Source organism: Toxotes jaculatrix, chromosome 12 (assembly GCF_017976425.1).
Source record: "Toxotes jaculatrix isolate fToxJac2 chromosome 12, fToxJac2.pri, whole genome shotgun sequence".
Classification (NCBI taxonomy): Eukaryota; Metazoa; Chordata; class Actinopteri; family Toxotidae; genus Toxotes; species Toxotes jaculatrix.
In genome coordinates this window covers 21,025,142-21,048,839 of record NC_054405.1, presented here as the reverse complement: position 1 = coordinate 21,048,839, position 23,698 = coordinate 21,025,142, and the positions used below count along the sequence as shown (strand labels likewise).

At 39.5% G+C, this 23,698-nt stretch overlaps 1 protein-coding gene across 2 annotated transcripts; it reads left to right on the top strand.

The window, feature by feature from the left end:
* The first annotated feature begins 2,798 nt into the window (after positions 1-2,798).
* Positions 2,799-19,304, top strand: LOC121191050 (periostin-like). 2 transcript variants are annotated; one of them, XM_041052106.1, is made up of 23 exons: positions 2,799-3,002; positions 3,774-3,872; positions 8,416-8,480; positions 8,567-8,724; positions 8,826-8,990; positions 9,108-9,254; positions 9,408-9,549; positions 10,797-11,009; positions 11,114-11,248; positions 11,511-11,659; positions 12,129-12,265; positions 13,069-13,199; positions 13,381-13,511; positions 14,547-14,649; positions 14,738-14,805; positions 14,905-14,950; positions 15,040-15,075; positions 16,250-16,295; positions 16,335-16,450; positions 16,563-16,598; positions 18,085-18,171; positions 18,273-18,296; positions 18,606-19,304. In XM_041052106.1, the coding sequence occupies exons 1-23, from the start codon at positions 2,884-2,886 to the stop codon at positions 18,656-18,658; spliced, it is 2,406 nt and encodes an 801-aa protein (XP_040908040.1). In that variant the 5' UTR covers positions 2,799-2,883; the 3' UTR covers positions 18,659-19,304. The 2 variants fall into 2 exon arrangements, with proteins under 2 accessions (XP_040908040.1, XP_040908039.1); XM_041052105.1 differs by having other exon boundaries at positions 16,250-16,450; positions 18,606-19,301.
* Positions 19,305-23,698: the final 4,394 nt, after the last annotated feature.

Below are 23,698 nucleotides of genomic sequence, written 5' to 3'. Positions count from 1 at the left end.
GCAGCAGGTCTTATATACTCTCTCTTGAAAACTCTTTTGGTCCTGTGAGCACTGTGACTTTGTTAATTGAATCTGTGCTACAGTCATTACATTACACTATAGTAATTATGACAGACTGGACATTTTTGTTTTCTCTGAACTGATTTTCTTTGGCTGCTTTCTGTCCCTCTCCTATTTGTACTTCTCAGTGGTCTGTAATTTCTATCAGCGAACAAGTGACCCCAGCAAGTGAAAAAGAGATGAAATATTCAAGAGATGATGAAACTGCTCCATGTGTGATCAAAAGGCTGCGCTGAAATGCTCCTGGGGTTGTGATGGATCTTGCAACTGCACTGAACCAGACTGTCACAGACGTGGATAACTCATGAATATAAAGTGATCAAACTTGCATGTGTACATGCTCACACTCCTACTTTAAATGTGTAAATCAAGTATTGTGTCATGCTACAGACACTAGTTGTTAAAAACACTGATGTATGACTTTCAGTGTTGACTGAACTGATCAGTTCTGAACCTCTACATTTCACTTCAATGCTTAAATATGTATCTGGGTCCTTTCAAATTCCCCAAGGAAAAACATAGACTCTAAAATACATAAAACATTTAAATTCACTGTTCATGTGATGGATCAAAATATATTTTTTTAATTAATTAATAATAAATCATTCATGATTTCATGAAATCAGATTCACGAATTCATCATCAAGGTGAACTGATATGAACTTATTGTTTCGTCTTATTCTCTTTACCTTTAAAGGAGTTCTCAAATATGACCTGTATAATCCAAAATTTAGAAAAAGCTGAACAAAAAAGGACTTAGCTCACTCGAGTCTGTATTTTATTCAGTCATACCCATTTAATTAATTAAATAGATTGTGCAGACTAGAGTGAAGCACATCTGTTTTTTGTTCCACTCGTCATGGCCTTAAGGAGCTTTTATGTTAGATGAGCCGTGGACAGTATAAATTGTGTTAGTACATTCACTTAGAGTGCCATTTTGAAAACTGTTATCCCAATAAAAAGCCACATATGGCTGTACTGACAAGTCCTTCCCACTAGGGGGAGATATCAGTATATATGCAGGAGTGCCTCAGTTCTGCCTCCTCTACTTCTACCTACCTGCAAGCTGGAGAGGAATGTGATGCAGTCCTGTGGGCAGCAGCAAGGTGTCATACAACACTCAACTGGATTTAAAGAGAACGAATTTATTTACAGTTGCATGTTGTATTAGTAGTGTTGTGCTGGTAAGGTTTAAATTGCTGTATATTGCAGACGGGGCTGAACGTGTGTGTTCTGAGTCTGTCATATTTTTTTTTTTTTTTTTAATGCTAAGATAGTATCAGACAGGAAGCACTCTCCAAAGGAAGGAGGCCAAGTCCGAGAAGGGGAGAAGGCTCATTGTCTTGCATGCTGCTGTTGTCCCTGGGATCAGAGAGGTCATTTGAGTTCATAAGGACTGACTTAATCTGTGATGCATGTGTTATTAAATGTGATTTTCAGCCAATCATTCAAAGAATGAAGCACACTTACTTTATCCTACTGATAACAAACTGGTTGTTTCTTATTTTTGAACAAGAAATTTTTCAGGTAAATCTCACTGCTCTTTACTGTCCCCAATGCGTAGGCCTATCCATTTACTGTATAAGAAACCAAACATTCGCCTTCACCTGGCTATACTCTGTGGTCACATTTATTCTTAATTCAAGGAACCGACATCACCACGAGAGTCCTGGACCTCGCGGCTCCTGTTTAGAAGAATACCTGTTCATGTTCACAAGATCATACATGATGACGTCCGGGGAGCCTGTTACATAATGAATTTTTCCTTTGAAGCTGTATCAGATCTGAGTTTCAACCTGGGAGACGGAGACAGCTGCAGGGAAAAGTTTGGACCGGGGAAAAGTTGAGCTGATGAACGATGAACATGACAGCAGGGAGGATGAAGGGGAAAAAAAGGAGCCGCAGCACAAAGGGGAGTTCAAGGGAGGAAAGGCTGGTGGAAATGATGAATCCACATCATAAAAGTAATGAGGAGGAGAGCTGTATTCGAGAGGATGGATGATAAAAATTACAGTCAGGCTTCTGTTAAGCAAACTTCTGTTAAGTGTAAACCTATCATCTACACATATTCATCATCATGGGTCTTTGGGTTTGATATACAGCCTTATTTTCTAGCACATTAACAACATCTAAATCAATTTTATTTACATATTTTGCTGCCAAATGTCACAAGCTCACATATTGGAGGTGTGCTTACTGCCTGTGTGTGTGTACGTTTTGATGTAAATGTAAAACAGTGTGTAGAGTTATTAGCCCATATATCTCTGTATTCCTCTATGTGTGCTCACATGTTCCTTTTTATGCATCTTTTAACTGTGGTGAGGCTCCAAGTTTGTTCTCCTCTCAAAATACTCCATTCATCTTAAATCCTTGGATCAAAACCTCTGTGTTACATGGTAGTCTAATATACTTTTACAGGACAATACACAGTTGGAAGACAAGCTTTCAGTACAGAGTGTAGAGGAATGTATGGTTAGAGTTACAGGGTGTCCTTGGTGCTCTGGGATGTGATGGTGGTAAAGAAATTCATGTGAAACAACGTGAGGGAGGGGGAGACAATAGGCTTGTGCTTGAGTTAGAGCTGGAGGGAGGATTTTGACTAAAGAGAAGGGTGTGTACAGGATCTAATGGTATGGAAAAGACAGTGAGAGAGTCAAAAAAAAGAAGTGGGTGGCTACGGGTGTGTGTCGGAGAGAGAGTTGTTGGTATAAAAGCTCCCTCCCTCATGCACGGTCCCATATCTCCCGTGTATTTTGGGGGTTGTGTGTGTGTGAGTGTGTTTGTTTGTGCCCTTGCAGTACAGAGGACTGATAACTCCCCAGGATGCATCGGCTGCTAGTGGTGACCTCAGTGCTGGTGGCACTCTGCTGTCTAGAGAGTGTGGATTCTTCCGCTTATGACAAGATAGTCAGCCACAGTCGCATACGGGCCAGAAATGAAGGGTAAGGAGATGGGACATGGTTGACAAGGGGAAAATTTAGAATCCTGATAGAATACAATCCTGATCTTTTTTTTTTTTTTTTTTTTCGCATTTGTCTACAGATATAAGAACATAAATTGCATGATTACTAACAAGCTGACAGATATGTAGAGTGCTGTGTGTGTGTCAGATTTTATTTGTGCTGTTTTAAGGCGGTTTTAAAATACATAGAGCACCAGATCATGATTTGAGAAACAGGTCAGCCACATTGATGAAAATATCGATTCAAGCCATAAAGGAAAATTCAATGTTCTCTCTCACATTCATTCTCTCTTCCACTACTAATGTATGAGCTGAATTTAGGGTTTGACATTGATTCTGAATTGAATTTTTTTCGTTTAGGTTCAGTGCTTTCAGTGCTTTGTGAAATCAACCTATATTGAAGAAATTGTGATTAGACAGAGAAAGGGTGAAAAGTTTAAGCTTCAGATCATTGGTTATTCAAATAAAGTGAAAAGAACACTGTGTATAAGCCTTGGCATGTATAAATGACTTTTTTTTTTTCTTTTACCTGCATTCACTCCTCCCTGTTTCATGCCTTCACTCAACAACCCTCACCTCCTCTCTTTTCATCACATTGTCCTTTCTTCATCACCTTACCTGTCTTTCTCCCCACCCCTCGTCCACCTTCATGTGCTCCCACAACCTGCCTCACCTACCCTTTCTCCTCCCCCCCCCCCCCCGATTCTCACTTTCTTTGTCACTTCCTCCTGCCCCATCCCACCTCTCACAGACCCAATATGTGCGCTCTGCAGCAGGTCCTGGGGACTGAGAAGAAGTACTTCAGCACGTGTAGGAGCTGGTACAAACGCTCCATCTGTGGCAAGAAGACGTAAGTTTTTACCATATATGCATAGAACCCAACAGGTCTTACCCAAACCAGAAACCACTCCCAGCTTCCACTCAGTAGCAGTAAAGCAGTAAAGCAGTAAAGCAACAGCAGTAAAGACTTAAAACTACAGATGATTTTTAGTAGAGGTCGTAACTCTGAAAAAAAATCTAAGTATTCATTCTAAATGAGTCTTTATTTCAGACTTTTCAGTCAGATAAGCATTAAGTACTTGAAGTTTTTGTACATGTGAATGTATTTCACCGCTTGTATTAACCTCCTCACCTGTTACACGGTCACTTTTTTTTTTCCTTTTTACTATGATTCAAACAGCAGAGGTCAGCTCTGTGGACCCTCAGGCTCTTTTTTGTTTCATGCCATCTGGACATGCAGCTGTCCCACTTTCCTCTCTGAACCTTCACAAAAATAGCTCTAGGTTCCATGATGATGATGATGATTGATTATTTTCAGCATTTCAGATGTGTCTTTTTGATAATTTTGAGAGATTTCTTAAACGTGGTAAGAGAAAGGGTCCAAGCTACTGCATCTCATTTTTGTTTTTCCTACAGCTTTAGCCCAATATACATTAAACTAGATGTCACACTCATCTTATACATGGAAACTACAGGATTACTCTCTTTCTCTCATTGTCCACATCACCCTTCCCCTCCTTACAAGTCCGGGCAGGCTGTGTAGCCTGCGGGTGGGTGTACTCCCATTCTAGGCCTGCTGATGTTGTAAACTGTGCTCAAGAGTAATTGATGCCTCACTTCCCGTCTTACATGTTTTAGGTACCCAGGAAAAAATCTGTCTATATGCTTTTAGTGTATGTGTGCAGTTAGGTGAAACAGAGAGTGTACTGCAGCTCCAGTTTCACCAGATTTGGGGCCTTGGCAGGGGTAGCAGGTATTTGATGTGCTGTACTTGTGCTGCACGCAGAATATGAGTAAAAGTGTGTCTCATACTGAGTTTAGAAATTAAGCTGTTCTTAATTTTTGGGCAAACTATACTTCTTTGAGTGAGCTGTAAGAAACTCCTGCTAAGATAATTTTGATACCTCTGGCTTAAGTGGAGTTTTGTGTCCCACAGTGGCAGTAATAAAAAAAAAACCCTATAAAAATGAGTTTTGACTGATTTAAAGATGCCAAATTTCAAGATCCTAACACACCAAAATGTTGGATTACCAGCAAAGGAGTGGAGTTTGATCTGCATGAATGGTTTTAGATTTCTGGAATGCAAGAGGACGTGTTGTTGATGGATTCAGTCAGTCAGTATGATATGTTCTTGTGATGATCACAAATTGTAAAATATATCAGATATAGCTGCTGATGTGTTAATGGAGTGTAAGGCTCGACTGGAGCTGTTCTACCTTGTAGGTTACTAAAGTGTAGTGGAAAGCCTATACTGAGATTATATGACATGGAACCACCCAGCAATTACTGAAAAAGTAGTACAATACAACATAATATGTAGGGACCCATAAGGAGTAACAGCAGATAGATCAACAGTAGATACAAAACATGTTTAATTGTTTTTATTTTTTAGATTAAGTTGCTCTAAAGATAAACGAGTTAACTTTAACAAATTCTCAAACTTCTTGCTTGTTTTAAAGGGTTTTTTTCTGTCCATTGTGTAAGGCATATTAAAAGTATGAGGTAAGAAAGGTATAAAAACATTTAATTCAGCCAAAAGATGTGAAAACTAAAAAAATAAAAACAGCTTAAAGGGAAACTGCCAACCTTCTATGTGTATTCACATTGTCAGTTTGTACAGGGACACGTAGAGACTAAATTTGAAAAAAAAAAAAAATAGACAAAACACATGCAAAACCAGAACAATCTCGCTTCCCTGTGTTTGTAATAACAGTGGGGACATTGTTCAGCAGCAGTGGAGGAAATCCACCCAGATGTGGCTATGTCTGAGTTAGATTTGGTGTTGATGAGAGATTAGGAGAGGGTGTTTGAGTCTACAGGTCTTCCCAGTGTTCACTGCCAGCTGATGCATGAACAAGCTGGTGTTAAAGCAAGCTTTGAGACTGCAGCATTTGAAGTAATGCCGGTACTAAATCTCTTAACTGCTACAAATAATAAATTATGTTGATGTGAATCCAACCTGCACTGTGTTCTTCTAATTATCTGCGCTGGGGTTAAATGATATCCTGAGGATTTCATTATGTGTTAATTTCTGCTTAGAAGTCTTGAAGTGAGCTGCTGGAGGTTCAGGTGGAAGCAATTTTCTGTGTTTTCCTAATGTGCCGTAGGTGATGGACACGACATGCAGGGGGCAGAGGACACATGCTTACAATCAGGTTTATTTTTGGTTACAATAAAATCACTATAATGTCTTCACAAATCTTAATTTACAGTAAGTCATTTGTCATTTATAAAACAGAAAACAAAGGGTTCAGGAAGCCATTGGCACTGAAGAGGAAAAGAACACTTGATGAGGACATGAGAGACTGATGATTGTTGATTACATAACAGGAGAAAACAGTAATGTTGCTATCTGATGCCAGACAACCCCACCTTGTGTTTCTGTGTGAGTGTACAGTATGTGTGTTTGTGCACTCATGCCCTGTGTTTGCACATCTGCTCATCTGGAAGAGCTGGCTCATGCAATGACACTGCCAAAGGCCTGGTTACAGTGCATTGGCTAGTTCTGTTTCTGGTCTTACTGCATCCATTATCCTGTCAGAGTGTAGCAGGGGAGCAATGACTTCATACCTTCCTGACAGCCAGCTGCGCACGGATATTTATGTCTTTTTACATTATATCAATTAGTGTCAAAGCATAGAATGATTGCTCTCTAAGCAACAGGGCTGTGTGCACAAACATAGCAAATTCACATTCTAACATTTAGTATCATCGCACACACATTTCCATAAACACACAAATGCTGATTAAAGTGGATTAGAGAGGTTTGCCAAAACGTGAGTCATTTTGGGGAGTTGATGGGAGAAAGTGAGTGATGTTGCCTTTCTGCGTGTGTGTGTGTGCACTGTATGTCTGAAGTGGGTTATGAAGGGAGTGATTTGCTCTTGCATAACATCACTACTGTTCATTTCTGAGTGGAAAGTAAATAGTTATTTATTTTGGATGTGAATTCTGTAGGGGAACGCAGTATATCCACAGGAAAACAGGAAGCAGGAAGCCTCAAAGCTCTGCCCCAAAAGGGGCAGGGAATGTGTAATAAGCTCTGAGCAAACCCACTGAAAGCTCCAACTGGAACCTTCAGGTTAAACCCCAATTAAATGTATTCCAGTTTTCAGGAACTCCATTGCTCTTTCCGTGGCAATTGTTGTTGAGCGTCCAATGTTGACTCATTGCTAGTTTATTTGCATCTTGGAAGATGTGTGTTAACTTGGGATAAGTCCCAAGCAAATGTCTGCTTATAGTTATAGTTCAGTAAGAACATGCTTGAACATCATAATTTATTCCTCCATTTAACCTAAATTTTATGGAGTACTGGCTTTTGTCAGTCTTCTCACATCCCATTCTGTCATTCATAACACAGACATGAAGTGGTTTCCTGTAAACCACATGACTGATCGAGGAGGGTCAACAGTGCAGCTCCCTTGGCGTGCTTAACATTAGCAGGTCCTTTCAGCTTCCAGCCAAGATGTTTCTACTCCTTTGAGCTTTGTTCACACAAATTTTCATGAGCTGTTCCTCCCACCCCGAAATCTGAATCTTTTAAAAGGACACAAAAAGTCGACAGGGCATCAAGATTTTGTTTTTCCTGGAGAGTATAATATTCCTCTTCTCTTCTCAGGGATTGTTTTGATTCTGTTGCTCCTATATAATTCTGTTTCTGTAGCATTTTTTGTAATTCATGACCCCCCCCCCCCCCCCCCCCCCCCCCCCCGCCCCTTTTTGTTTCATTTGCTGGGTCTATTATTATTGCATGAGATGTTGGAAATGCTGTTAGCTAGCTCACTTGAGGGAAATGTCATGGGTTAGTATTTCTTTCTGAGCCCTGTCCACCTTTTTTCTTTGATTGGCCCTCTGGGACTTATGCACTTTCTGCCAGTTTTCTTGTGGAAGCATCTAATGAACCACATTATTGTTAATGGTGTTTTTCTTGTATTTTTTATTCTCCTTGACTTGCCTCCTTTTTTGCATGTTTTCTTACACCGTCACTTCTTCTGGTCTACCCTTTAAATTCACTTTGCTCAATTACGGATTTGTATTTTGGTGAGTTACATCCCCTCTTCATGCACCCATGCTCTCCTGTCTCACGTCTTCACCTCTCTCAAACCAGGTGCTCCCCATTCTCTCCCATCACAGCTCCATTTTTTTTCTTCCTCTCAGTTGTCAGTTGTGCTTAGTTGGCTTGATGGAACATATTTTGTTTTCTCATCATGCATTACATTCATAGTGCATCTTGCTCTGCTTTATTAATCTTTTTGCTGTTGCAAAAACATTGAGTTCATCTGGATACTATTAATGTTATATTAATGTCATGTTATGATCATCTATTCTATGGAGTTACTCACAGGTCTAACATGTATGTGCTTTTTTTTCTTTTTCATTTTTCTTTTTTCCAGTATGACCATATACGAGTGCTGTCCTGGGTACATAAACCTGGAGGGCATGAAAGGATGCACTGGAGGTAGGTGGCTCAAACTTTCAAATTTCAGTTTATTGGTACTATAGACTTGAACAAAGCATGAACAATTCCTCTGCTTTCCCCCCAAGTGGCTCCCATTGAAAATGTGTATGATACACTGGGGCTCGTAAAGGCTACAACCACACAGCAATATTCTGACATTTCCAAGCTGAGAGAGGAAATTGAAGGCGAAGGCTCCTTCACCATGTTTGCACCTAGCAATGATGCCTGGGATCAGCTTAACCCTGTGAGTAGAATGGAGGTTTAAACTTTACTAGAGGAACACAAATGAATACAATGAGTACTTGTACCATAAGTGCCCTTTAACTAATGTTGTGATTTCCCCAGACTGCACGGTCTGCACTGGTGAGCAATGTGAACATAGAGCTGTACAATGCTCTTCACTTCCACATGGCGAACCGGCGTCTCCTGACCAAAGACTTGAAGAACGGCATGACTGTAGCTTCCATGTACAATGACCTGGAGTTCTTTATAAACCACTACCCAAATGGGGTCAGTTTTTCCACAGTGTAAAAAACAAGATTGCATGAATTCTTGTCTGAACGTCTATAAATTACATCTAACCAAACTGATAATCTAGACTTAACATGAAATGTCCCCTCTGTGAAGATTGTGACAGTGAACTGTGCCAGGATCATCTACGGTAACCAGATGGCCACGAACGGTGTGGTGCATGTGGTTGATCGGGTCATCAGCCCTGTGGGAAGCACCATCAAGGACATCCTTGATAACACTGAGGAGCTCTCCTCCTTCAGCGTATGTAAAATACACAGCACTCTAAACACACTGGGTTTCAAAGCCAATATGGCGTTTCACTATTGAAATTGGAGTGTAAACTATCAGCTGGAACCTCAATGTTTCTAACATGTTTGCACCAGTTATGTGAGGTATGCTATTGTTGTTTCTCAGGCTGCAGCACTGGCTTCTGGCATGATGGACAAGCTGGATCAGCCTGGTCACTATACTCTGTTTGCTCCCACTGATAAAGCTTTTGAAAACTTGAACCCAGGCTACTTGGAGCGTGTCATGGATGACAAAGCTGTTGTTACAGGTATATTGGACATGTGATACACTAATGATGACAAAAACTACTAGCAAACCATCCTTGGGTTGATTTGGGTGTGCATTTAAATATTTCTGTCCATGCTGGCCTTTCAAGGGATGGCAATGTTGGCTGAGTCCTGAGTATGAAACTTATTAACTCTGAAGATACCCAGAGTCCTCTTGTACCACCAGCAGATCAAAGCTTTCAATTGTTCAGTGAAATATCTCAACATTGACAAGATGGATTTCCACAGATTGGTAGACTAATCGGTTTAGAGATTTCACGACTTTATTCTTGGTGCCAATGTGAGCTTGCTGTAATACCTACTTGCTGATGACGATTACGTTAGCATCTACAGCCTCACAGAGTGTGGCTGTAGTTTTTTAGTGTAGTTGTTTTGAGAATTTAAAATCTACTATCCATTTGACCTGGAGTGAACTTAATTCAGACCGGTAGGTTAATATCTAATCACAACTAAACCACTGAAGCCATCTTCCAAACCCTTTCTGTAAATTCCTGCAAAACTTTGATACCCATCATGTTCTCAGGAATAAAAAATTAAACATCCACTTAGACAGACAAGAAAGTCCACAAACCATGCAATGAAAGCAGGAAACTCATGTCTCCATGGTGGCAGCTTATCAGCTTAGTTGCTGAGTCACTGGCCAGCCTGGAATGTCTATGAACATGTGGTCAGTTTGCGGTGTCCTCGGAGAGTGGCTCCCTTTGGGAACACAACATAACCTCAGATACATTCTCAGACACTTGGCAAACAAACTCTGCTGACCAACTATTTTAGAATAGCCACCAAAGTAAAGATCACATGGAGCCTTGTGCCTTGTTTTAACAAGGGAAGGTTTGGGCCACAGATTAATTTGGCCTGCAGTGCGACATTGATTGCATTTGAATTTCTGTGGGTTTGGAAGGGTTTTCCGTGTTGTAATTGCAGTGCTTTTGCTGGCTCAGTTTGACAGTTGGACTCAGTCGGATATGTAATCCCATTTCTAAATGTTGACAGAATTGCCTAAATATTTCTAAAAGAGCTGAAAGAATGTGTGTGTCTGTGTGCATGCATGTTGAATAATGAGTGCAACTGTAAATCTTGGAGTGTGTAGGCATATTACAAAAACAACTACAGGAGAGCCACAAAGGATATAAAAGTGTGTAATCTGATCAGCTACTTTTTTTGAACTCCTCAGCCCCACTCTCTCTCACACTTCCACTAACTTTGCCATTTTCACATATCCCATCAGCCTTGGTGAACTACCACCTGTTGAACAGTGTCCAGTGCTCTGAGGCAATCATGGCAGGATCAGTGTATGAGACCGCGGAGGGCAGCACCATAGAAATTGGCTGTGATGGTGACAGTCTGACAGTCAATGGCATCAAGATGGTGCTGAAGAAGGACATTGTCGCCACCAATGGCGTCATCCACCTCATTGACCAGGTGCTCGTCCCTGACTCAGGTAAAACACATTGTGAATTTTAATCGGTTTTCTCCCTCAGCAATTAGAAAATTTCTTCAAGCAGTTTATCTATATCAACACGTCATGTTTGTTATTCATATCAGCCAAGGAAGTGATGGAGCTGATGGGAGACTCCCAGACAGCTTTCAGTGACCTGGTGTCCGAATTGGGCTTAGCCTCTGCCCTTGGTCCACAGACAGAGTACACGCTTCTTGCTCCTCACAACGATGCCTTCACCAGTGAGTTGATCTCCAAACAGGTTTTTATGGACGGCAAAGTGGCTCAGTGGTTTACGAAGGTGACCTTGAGCAAGACACTGAAATGCTTTGTGCAATGTGATGGAAAAGATACTTTTTGTCCTTTAAAAGTATGTTAATTTATTTCGTAATATTCATAACATTTAATATTTTTTGACTGTCACACAGGAGAAATAATGAGAAAATTTACTTATAATATTATCTGTGTCCTTTTAAACCTGTAAGCTGCCTCTGTGTTTGTCAGATGAGGTGATGTCAACAGACCAGAGTGTGCTGAGATTCATTTTGGAGAACCACATCTTGAAGCTGAAAGTTACACTGAGTGAGCTCTACAGTGGACAGCTGCTGGAAACACTGGCTGGAAGTCTGCTCAGAGTCTTCATTTACCGCACAGTGAGAACTCTGTGTGTGTGTGTGTGTGTGTGTGTGTGTGTGTTTGTGTTTGTGTTTGTGTTTGTGTGTGTGTTGCATCAGAGCATCAAACACAGTCAGTAAAGAACAGGGGAAAAAAATAAATAAGAGGTGATGGAATGACAGTCAGTTGGCGTCAACATTGGAGGTCTGAAAGCCATTACAGGGTCCCTTACCAGGTGTTAACATGATATTGCTGTCTTTCAGCTATAAACAAATAATATAAAACAGCTAATTAGTCCAGCTCTTGGCAAATGAAGTGTTTTTCTGCTCTGGTGGTTCAGATATTAGAGTCAGCTGGGTTTAATTTCCTCACAGAATTGTGTTGTACTGTTTGATTGCAAACAGGACAGTGTGACAGTCCCCCTCCCCTAAGTTAAACACTTACCAGACTTGTACAGTGACTTTTAGACCATGTAAATCTGCACTCTGAATGTTTCTCTTTTGTTAGGCTGTGTGCATAGAAAATGCATGTCTGATCCGTGGCAGTAAGGAGGGAAGCAATGGGGCCCTCCACCTTATTAGGTCTCTCATCAAACCGGCCAAGAAAAGCATGTACCAGCTCCTGGTTGCTGACGGACGGTTCAAGTAAGAACTACAGCTTATTTTATGTTGTGTTTAATCTTTGCTTTCCTAACTTTGAAATAGATAGAAATAACATCTTCCATCCAAAAAGTTGAATTCATAAGTTGTAAAACACACTGTTGTTCAATTTAACACACTCTGGAGTTTTGCTGCTACAGCTTTATTTGGTCCTGTATGACCAGTAACTCAAGTGGGCTAATTTTAGCAGACATTAGTCGTTGCATTGTAACTTACATTACTGAGTCAGTTTATATTATTAGCTTACTGAAGTCTAAGTGTTTTTTCCCCACACTGTCAATCTATCAAATGTGTGAGTGCAAACTTCTGATTTTGAGGTTGCTTGTTATTTAGGTTACTGGGAATGTCAAGGGTTCGGAGAAATGATGTGTGAAAAGTTGAGTTGTGGTGTGAGGACAGCATCACCTTCTCAACAATAAACTTACCAAATGTTAGTAGCAGTGTCTTACAATATACACTTCACCGTTTTTGGCTTTGTGACAAATGCTGGCACCAGTAGAGGCTGATAATGAATAACTGAGGAAGCAGATGTGTGAATAAATGGGACCACACAGGCACATGAGTCTCAACACAAATCCTAACCTTAACTCCATTACGTTGCCAAAACCATAATCCTCTTGTCTAAAATGAGCAACACGTGACCAGTTTTTGTTCCAAATACAACACATAACCTGGTCTTGTCCATGCGCAAAATTCATTTCTGCCTTTGCAGATTATGTCACCAGCATTATTACTTCAATAAACAAATAAAAAAAATAAAAGTGTTTTATTACTTTGTTTGAATGTAGGATTTTCCTGTCACTGATGGAGACTGCAGGTCTGACTGATCTGCTTAAGCAGGAAGGTTCTTACACCATCTTTGCACCAACTGACGATGCTTTTGATGGCCTCAGTAGAGAGGACTTAACCCTGCTCAAAAGTAAGTTGTCCACTGAAATGAACACACATCCACCTCTTTTTATGCATCTCCCTTTTAAACACTGGGGATTGCTGTCGAGCCATTTTGTTCTGATATCAAGTTATGTAATGCAGGAAAGGCAAAGATGTTAACTCTCCTGCATAGTACCTAATTCATGTTTGCCTTGATTTGTCATTGACAGGCGATCTGAATGTTCTGAGAACCATTCTGCTGTACCACTTCAGTAATGGTGTCTTCATCAATGGAGGATTAGAGAGAGGAGTTACCAATCTGCTCAAAACGCTCCAGGGCAACAACTTGCAAGTTTTGTCTGTATGTACAATCAGCCATCATTTCAGAGACAGGGCTTATTTCTTGATCCTTTCTACATTATGTAGAGTCATTGAACAATCAAGCAGGGATAAACCCACTGAATAAAACACCTGTTTCTGCACCAACAAATGCATCAGCACATGAAATCCAATTTTTCACCGTTTCTCAGAGCCTGCATCATGAGATGTTAACTCGGTTTTTCCCCACATTCTCATTTAAACAATAGAATCAAAGAGCCAGTACTAATCTATTATTTCAAAGCTGGATATCTCTGGAGAACCGCCAGCAGTAATAAAATCTGGCTTCCTGTCATTCTTGTCAACACCCATTCTTGGTATTCACCCACCACTCCTCTGATGCCCTCCACCTGCTATTTTTTTTTCTTTATTTCTTTTTCTCTCTCTGTCTTCTTGTTGGTTTGGTCATAATTTCACCCATTACCTCAGTTTGTCCTTCACTCTCTTTCCTATCGTGATATCAGATCACCAGCCAAGGTTTCATATTAGGCCTACAGGACTTCCTTTGTGGACACAGGATTATACACTGATAGGAGAGCAGACTATTCCAGCCTCAGTTTGTTAAAACAAAAAGAGGGGACAGTGATTCATGGTAATTTATCTTTAGATTTTTAAAAACTGGACTGCGGCTGAAAGTGATGTGGATGAGAGGGACTGAGAGGAAGCAGAGGAGGGAAACCTATCCCTTACTTTATTCAGCATGTCCACCTTCAGTCACATCAGTAGAGACAGTTAAATTGCAGGAAATTAATCAGAAATTGAACTCCCAGAGCTCACGTCCAACAACGTAGCACACTGTATGTGATTTCTATTAAGTCTCACCTGACCTCAAAACCTCTCATGTGAAACAGTGTAAATGTAGATGTCTTAGGGAGAATAGAGATGACAATAACTGTCTCATTACAGTAATTTACAGGTAGATGTTGATGTAACTGACAAAATAAGACTTGATCCCATTGGGAAAAAAATAGCTATGCATTCAGTGTTTTTCTTCAGTGTCTTTTGTTTTTTTTTCTAGGTAAATAACTCTATTCATGTCAACTCTGTGGACATACCAGACAGTGACCTGATGGCAACAAATGGTGTGATCCATGTAGTGAAGAATGTTCTCTATCCTGGGGGTGAGAACAGCATACATTTCCATACATTCATGCAATGTGTCTGGGATGTATTATGTTATGTTCTTTTGATAATGCATATTACTTGCAGACCTTCCCGTGGGCCGCCAGGACCTCCTGGTCTTGCTGAGGAAACTGATCAAGTACATCCAGTTAAAGGTAGAGAAAGAAAAAACGTGTGTGAAAATGCACAGCTCAGATTTTCTGACTTGTATATCTTATATTTTATCTTATTCTGTTATGCTTTTTGCTCTTTAGTTTGTTTCTGGATTTTCTTATGCTGAGGTCCCACTCACTTTCATCAGTAAGTTTCCTTAGTGCCACTGTCACTGTATGAGTTATGAATATTATTGCATCTGCAAAAAGTTAAAAAGTAATTTTGTTACTTCACAGAGAAGACCATCACAACTACTCATTATGTTGAAACAGGTAAGACCACTATTAGTGAGCTCATGACTGAAAGTTTTGGATTTGTTTTGACCAGAAAACTGTCATTAGTGGTGATCATAATAAATCCAGACGACCTTTAAAGCTAACTGATGTTCTTTGTTCAAAAATGAACAGCCCCAAAGTGAAATCCAATCTGCTCCAATTTATCCAATTTAATCAGCTCCACTGGAGAGGAGGTAATTAAGCTGTCAAATCATCACAGGGTTAGAGACTTTTGGATGTTGTTCATTGAGCTCGGCTTAGTCTAGTCCAGTGCACTTAGATAAAATACTAGAGACAAAGTCTGATTCATCAGACTTTATCTCACATTACATGAACTATAGATCTGAAGGTCTAGAAGATTAAATGTTTTGGGGCTGCAAATTTATATTATTCAGTTCCAAGAAACTGTAGTTTTGATCTACAGGACATTAAAAATAAGTTAAACCGGCGCGTGAATGATAAAATACACATCTGGTTGTAAAACCATGTAGAAAATACACACACGTGCACACCCACACAAATGTAAATGAAATCACAATGTTATCTTTATCGGTTCGATAATAGGTGGGATGGTTTATCATCTAGGCCATGTGTATCCTTATATTAGTATATGCTCTCAAAACAAAGCAGCCACAGGTTTAAGTATAAATTTACCATAATCTTTTAATTACTGTGAAAGACAAACATGAGTCTGGCTGTAGTTACCGGAGCAGGCCACGTGTCTATGGACTTTGAGCCAAAGATTAGCCCTCGGATACAAACACACATCTGTCAGCTTTCATCTCTTTATGACTCATAAATCAAAAAAAATCATCACTCAGAAGCAGAAAATATAAAAGAAGTAAAAGGAATGTTCCTGGCTGAAGTTTCTGCTGAGGGGGAATCAGAAGAGGATTTGTAAGACTTTACAGATATATCTATCCCCAGATGGGATTTATTGACTGGATTCAAATCGCAATGAGAAAAATTTGTTAAAGAAATATGTAACATGTCAAATTTTCTTCACACATTAGCCTTTATTTGGTCTGGATGCTTTGATAACATAACATACAGTCCCTCCAGCCTGTTCATTCACTCATAACAGAGATCATGTGGGTGTTTTAAAGATTACCTTTCTCATTATCATTGTTAACGGATGCTCTTGTTACATCTCCTTACACCTTCTCTACAGTCCCTGATGTAACAAAGGTGGTCAGAGTCATTGAACAGCCACCCGTCAACAAGGTAACAAGAGTCATCGTAGACCCAACAATGACCAAGGTAACAAGAGTCATTGAAACGGAACCAGCAGTTACTAGGGTGGTTGTCGAGGGGAAGCCAGTGATCGTCGAGGGGGAACCTTCCATTACCAAGGTTACAAGAGTTATTGAGGGTAAGGTTATGATTCATATTTTGAGTGGAAATGATAAGTTAGATAGTGAAATTTAGACTTCACAATGACTTTGGAATAGATTTGATGAAACAGCACGTTTTATTTAATGCAGGTGGAGAGTTTGATGCAGATGGGAGAAGACTTACAGGTCAGTTTCTTTGTTTACTATGTTTACTCCAATGAGGAGCCTGATAGTCTATAGCTAAGAAGTTTCTTGCATCTTCTAACAGCTCTTTTCACACGTGCATCCACGGTTCTCTTGAACACAATTAACTGAGCATCATCATGCGATTTCTATTAAACATTACTTTTCCTTGGTGAGCATCATTAAGTCATCAGATACATTGTTTTCATGGTGTGCACCATTTTAGCCTTATAAGAATATTTTTGTGGATGATTTGCAGTCTTTGTGTATGTGTAAAAACTTTTGCGTGTACTTCCATTACTCAGACTTGCTTCAGTAACTATCCCCGCTTTGTGGTATTTATTCTTTAGCGAACACGGAAGTCATCGCAAATGTTGCGTTCTGTTCAGCTATTGCCAAAAGTGGAATCACGATTTCATGTCCACTTGTCAGTGCTCTTACAGTCCTCTTATATAGCAGCATGACCAACCAGCTTCATTAGCCTGTATTTGTTTCTGGTCCTACTAAATCAAACCTATTGGTTCACAGGTTAAGAGTGCCAGAATACACAAGAGTGTAGCTTCCGTTATTTTAGATCACCCCCCCAAAAAAAACAGTTTGCTATGATTACACTGACTGCTCCATTTTCCTTTTTCTTAAGAGTCACATTTTATGTTTCCTATAATTTCATCACAGCCAGGCTCATGAAACAGGCCAGGGACAGAAAAACAGTGCCAATGAATGTTTAATAGCTGGAGCAGTTATGTCGCTTCCTGCTGGGGGAGAATCACAAATTGTCCATAATAACTTGCTGTGATAATGGACAGTCGGAAATGTTTTACACAGAGAACACTCTGTTGAACACACTGCTCCTTAGGATTGTACAGTATATCATGACAATCTTTGGCCAGCCACCATTCAAAGCACCACTACCTCATTCTGGTTTATGATGTTTATGCAGTCTCAGTAATGATGCTACAAAGGAAGGAGGTTGATTTTTGCAGTCCATCTCGTCATTCGGCGCACACAGCTACTTTAAGATGAAGCCAAGTTTTTGTACATGTTCTTCTACTGCCCATGGTGCACCATGATTTGTATGTCTGTCCATATCATCACTCCATCTGATTTTGTCTCTCCACCAGTGTTCTTGTCTCTAAGGCAAGAATCATCATTAACCGTACTCTGTTTACTGTTGCTGTAAAGCGGATGCATGAGCAGTGTTCAAATTATAATGTACCATTTCAGGGTGCCCAACTCCAAAATGCCAGCTGTGTGCTTTATGGGGGCGTATAAACCTGTCAGTCAGTCAGTACAGTCGCTAACGGTCTTCTTTCATGAAGATTTTATATCAAACAGGTTGCTCCAAATGTCTGCGTCTTTTCCTCCTTGAAATAATCCTGTTTTTTAATCATTTGCCAGAGAAGTGGGTGCTTCAAGGTGGTAGAGAACCCCTTACATGATTTTGTATGCAAATGATAAATTGTTCTGTGTTTTGGATCTAACGGTCCAGGCGCAGACTTATCTAAAATCACCACCATCCATGGCAACCCATTTATGGTCGATGAGGAATCAGAGAGAATTACCAAAATCATTCAAGGTAAATGCTCATAACTCCAGACGTGCAAAGTTTTTGTGCAGTACTTGCATGTGTGTGTGTCCAAATACAGAGACTGACTGTGCCTTTTCTTCCTTTCAAAGGCGGAGCTGTTAGGAGAGCTCCAGGTAAGAGCACAGCTGTTGATGGCACATAAGAAATAATAAGAATAAGAAATCCTTTATTAGTCCCTCAGTGGGGAAATTGCACATTCATCAACACCAAAGTTGGACTGAACTAAAAAAAAGTTTTGCCAAAATCCACATAATCACTGCTGGAAAAGCAGCAAGAGCCAACTATCTAACCGCATTTTTTTTTCATTATCTACCTTTTCAGTCCTTCCACCTATTTTTGTCGTTCTTCCTTGGTCTGTTTTATTTTGTCTGTTTTCATTCACACCTCTGATTCCTCCATTAACTCTGTCTCCTCTTTTACAGCTGGAGTAAGGAAATCAAGACTTACCAGGCGTCACCACAAGCCAAGGGAGTAAGTCCAACAGAGATTTAAAAAAGAAAAAAAAAAACAAACAAAAAAACAAAACAACAACCTTTGGGCTCACCGCAGAGACTGAATGCATCTCTGGCACTCCTGGTCGAGTGTTGGAGGATTGAAAAACTGTGGACCAACAGGGAGAAATCTAATTAATCTAGCTTTGCTCAAACCACCAATAAAAATGATCGTTTACTATTCCATCTGGACCATACTGTATGTGATAGGCATTGTGTGTAATAGCAACGCAATTACATTAGAATACCCTTCAAGTAAGTAATATAAGTGTGCATGAGAAATATGAACATTCTTTTCTGTGGGGTTGATGGTGTGTAAGGTCAGATATATTTTACCACAGTTTGCTTTTTTTAAAAATCATGTTATTTTGTAATTTTGGCTTGGGAAGATTTTTCTATGCTTTCTATGGTGCTGGCATTCTGTAAAATGGATGCTTTTTAATGAATACGACAAATGAAACAGTGTCAAACAGTGTTTTGCTACCATTTGATGCTGTACTGTACCTCTGTAAATTATCACATGGTAATTAAAAATACAGTGAATTTTTATACAGTTTTCAGTAATTATATCAGTGTATTTGTTCTTATCCCTCATTTCAAAATGCTCCTTAATTACGTACCAAGTGCCAATTTCATCAACACTGATTTTCCCCATTAAACATGTACTCCTTCCTGAATATTACCCTATATTTACAACATGAGGGAGTGTCAAGCAGAGAAGAGAAAGTTCTTTGTCCTTGTGAGTACTTGCATATTTATAAAGTCTATCATTGGCTTTAGACGACTTCACATGGCTCATGTGCTGTATGAACCTTATGACCTTAATCAGACAAAAGTGTTCAAATGATTTTTGAAAGCCATACATTTTGAACAGATTTGTCTAATCAAAGGGTGCCTGCATTTGTGCATAAACACTGTACAGAAAAAAAAAAACATGCCACATTTGAGGAATTACATAATGTTTACACAATGCACTATTTTCACTGTGGCGCATGTCCAGTAATGTAGCACAAGTGTGCATCTACTGGATTCATATTTTCCTGCAATACATTACATTTTTCTCTTGAGAAACAAACTAAGGACAGAGATAAAAAATATGAATTAGTTTTGTGTGTGTAATGTTTCGCAACATCATTAAAATGATCCAGGGCAGCAGCAGCAGAGGGGAGTTGAAGTTTGCTCAAGTACTGCTGGCTTAACGTCACAGAGAGCAGATAACAAGGTGACGAAAAGAGGTTTGGGAGGACACAGCTGTGATGGGATACCACTGCACCATAGTTTTTTGGTAGATAAACAGACACACACGTTTCAGTCATTAATCAAATCTCCCCAGAGAAATTTATGGCAGATGTCAGGAATTGTTCCACTTCTTTGTAAAACTGCAGCTCCAACCAGCAGGTCAGGAAACAGCCAGGACAGAGAATACTAACCACTGAGAATTTGTAGTCAATGAGCACTAACTGAACTAAGACTCAGCCAGTTTAAATCAATCAATAACACAGCCTCAGTGTTTGACTTTTTCAGTTTTTCTCCAGACCTCTTGACATAAGCCACAAATGACAAGATTATTGGATTTCTAAGTTTTTATTACTTCTGCAGCTTTGAGGCAGAAAATGACCATAATCACATCTACAGAACTATCTGCAGAATACTAGCATTTGATAATGGCAGAAATTAATTTCACCACACATTATACATGAATATTTTTTTATTATTTCACTAATTAGTTTTAAACTGCAAGTGATAAACTGAAACAGGTGCAGGGAAACTGTCAGGAAAACGAAAAGATACGTTTCTCAAAAACATCTAGAATGGGGACAAACAAAGCTGAAAAACATAACATAAACAATGACAATGTTCCTTTTCCCCAATCCAAAAGTAAAAACAAAACACAAAAAGTGATTGCCTTAGACAAATTTTAGTGTTTCAAATGCAGCTGTGATGAGAAGAATGTCACATCTGGAGTGGAATGAGTGCTATTTCACTTTTCATGTATTCACATCTGAAATATGTAGGGAAATATTTAGATATTTTATGAAACATATGGGATCAGCGTCTACAGAAACAACATAACATTTTTCAAGTGGTTTCCAACCTCACATGAGCGTGTCCATTCTCCGCTCCAGGAGATTCAAGTGTTGAAATCACTGGCTCTTCATAAATGTAGGCACAAGATAACAGAACAGTTCTATTATCTCACACTGCTGGAGAAAACTGGTGGATGAATCTAACAAAGACACATTTGATCCAGGATCATGGTTATGATTTAGATCATGTCATCTTTTTCCAGAAGTTACATTTGTCCAAGTATGAACTCACAGTCCTCTACAGAATTGTGCAATGACAAAGGGGTACAACAACAACAAAACATAAAAATAATGGAAATCAGCTCTGTGAAATGGTTTATGAATGCCAGTTGGTTATAATAAAATGGGAATGCAGTGTGTCCTTGTAGCCAAATATTAGTTTTTCAGCAAGATTTAGTCCACATTTGTTAGAAATTTTAACAGACATTGACAGCGCCATGTGGCACTGATAATTTCCCTCTATAATATGTTTTGTAGTTTAACATTTTAGCAGTTCACCACCCAGCAAAAACCCACGCTCTCATTTTGTTTTGCCTTGGCAGATCATGTGAGCGAGATGAAGATTTAGACACAATGATTTCATCCCTTATTTTATATTGAAACTGTGCTGTTAGTAGAACCTTCAAGTGATGCTAAATTTTAAAATTAGAGGCCCTTTGAGAATAGGGTTTAAGAAAAAAAAGTTTCTAAAAATACGACTGATGAGTCAAAGGATTGTACATAGATAAATCTTTTTTGTCATTGCACAGTCATACTTTGTGCAATGACAAATATTATTATTGTACTTAGTCATGTACTGTGACAGTGTGATGTATGTATTTAAGTAGTATCTCTAAGTACTACAACTTCCCTTGATAAGCACACTTTGGACAAAACATACTTTGCTGAAACTGCATTGTGGTTCCTCCCAGGTTTTGACAAAGAGGCTTAGTGCACTCTTTCCCTCAAACTCATTGCCAGACAGCTCTGTTGTCTGTCCTCCAGCTCAAAATTAAAACCAGTTGACCACAGCTATGGATCTGAAATTTATGGTGCTTGAGGGTAGTCTGCAGAGACGAGAACTAATTGCCATCTAGGATTTGCTTCATGATCGATGAACTGAGACAAAGAAGTATTTCCAAAACCGCTCCAAATGTGTCACATTCACTGATCCCAGACAGTGTGCTTGGATTTTGTGTGTTACAGTGGATTCTGTAAAAAAGATAGATGTGCCACAGAGAATTATATTTTGTTGTGTTATCCGCATCCTTTCTTTTTTATGACTTAGGGTTGCTTTATCATGTCTGAACAGCAGGTAGTGGTCAAATGAAAATGAAAGACTAGTACAAGTGACAGTCATTGTCTTCTGCAGTCATTGTCTTAATATTTCAATACGTTTTCTAGAATAATATTTCACTTTTGCAAATGAGCTGTTGAAAATAAAAATACTAATGTAATCCTTTAAAGACAAAAAGGTAAGAAGAAGAAAGATGAAGATACATGTAGAGCTGGAAAAAAGGTCACAATCACTGCAGGTGCCACTATGTTTTCAGCTGTGTGGGAGAATTTCACATTGCTGAAGTATGACTGTGATTTCCAGGACTCAATAGACAGCAGCATGTGCAAACGGCCAAAGCAGAGCAGGATTTGCTGTGCAGTTCAGTTGATCCATTTGTGCGTCTGGCCAGCAGTTCCTCCATAGAGAGAGCAATTATTATGATTTGTGTATCTGTGGAGAAAATGATGTCACGCCTTGCAGATGCCCTTTGGGCAGCCTCTGCAGCCTCGGTGTGTGGTGTGTGTATGGACAAAATAGAGTTTCCCATAGGCAGAGACTGCTTTTTGAGGGTTAAGACTTAGTTTTAGGGTTAGGGTTAGAATTGGGTTTAGTGTGTGTATGTTTGAAGAGAAGGGGCATGGGGCAATTTATGGCTTTGTACAATTAACACACACACACACACCATTTTGCCATATTTCATCTCTGAAGTCTAGTGTTTGCTTAGTAGAGGCTAATTTATGAACATTTCCGTTTTTCTCTTTTCATCTAATTTCTTCTCAGCTCAGTGTGAAATCTGTATCTTGATTTGTAGTAACAAAGGTTGCCAAGTCAAATAATGAGACCTCTCAACATAGTTGTCAAAAATAATTTTCAGTACAGCTCATTACACTGAGGCTAATAAATAAATGTGTCAGTTTAGGCTGAGATGTGTTCTTACACTGAAAAATCTGAGATTTGATGCAACCCAGAATCCAGTTTCAGAATATCCATGGCGTTTTTCTCTGTTCTTTCTGAATAGTTTAATTGTTCTTACTCATTCCTTAATTATTCTGACAGTTGTCTAGTTTTTATGTTGTTACCGGTAACTGCACACCCATTATCAAAATGTAGCATTTGATCATCTGAAGGCATCTGCTTTCCCTGAATTCACAGTCCAGCCTTGACTAGTCTCTAACACAGAACATGCACAGTGACATCATCCAGCACCAGCCATGATCACAAGAAGGATTTTCCAAGGAAAAGGGGGATGCAACATCTCAGAGGGAGGCAGAGAGGGAGAAGGACAGGAAAAAAGCCAGAGTTGAGAGCAGATCCAGGGACAGATCTGAGGACACATTGGGAGGAAGGCTGTGTGCTCACTATCATTTTTGCTGATACCAGTGATGAGACAGAAACAACTCAGTCACCCTTTTAAACAAAGCAGTGTTTCAAGTCTACGACTGCTCAAAACATTCTATTCAAGTAATGTGCCACCAAACAAAATTCCCTGAATGTCAAACACTCACTGCTCTAAACGTTTCTATTTTCCTTACTGGCAGTGATCAGCAACTGTGGTATCTGTGGTAAGACTGAATTTCTTTTGGATTACAAAGGTCATAAGTTACAGTGGAAAGAAAGGTATTAAGATGTTCAAAGAACCTGAGCCATGAGCAGCAGCAGTCTGTGGACGCAATGCAGGG

Excerpts from the sequence above, each read along its gene's own strand:
- LOC121191050 (XM_041052105.1), top strand. The coding sequence starts at position 2,884 with ATGCATCGGCTGCTAGTGGTGACCTCAGTGCTGGTGGCACTCTGCTGT. Across the intron at positions 12,266-13,068 it reads GTTGCTGACGGACGGTTCAA|GATTTTCCTGTCACTGATGG; the intron begins GTAAGAACTACA and ends GTTTGAATGTAG. Across the intron at positions 15,076-16,249 it reads TACTCATTATGTTGAAACAG|TCCCTGATGTAACAAAGGTG; the intron begins GTAAGACCACTA and ends CCTTCTCTACAG.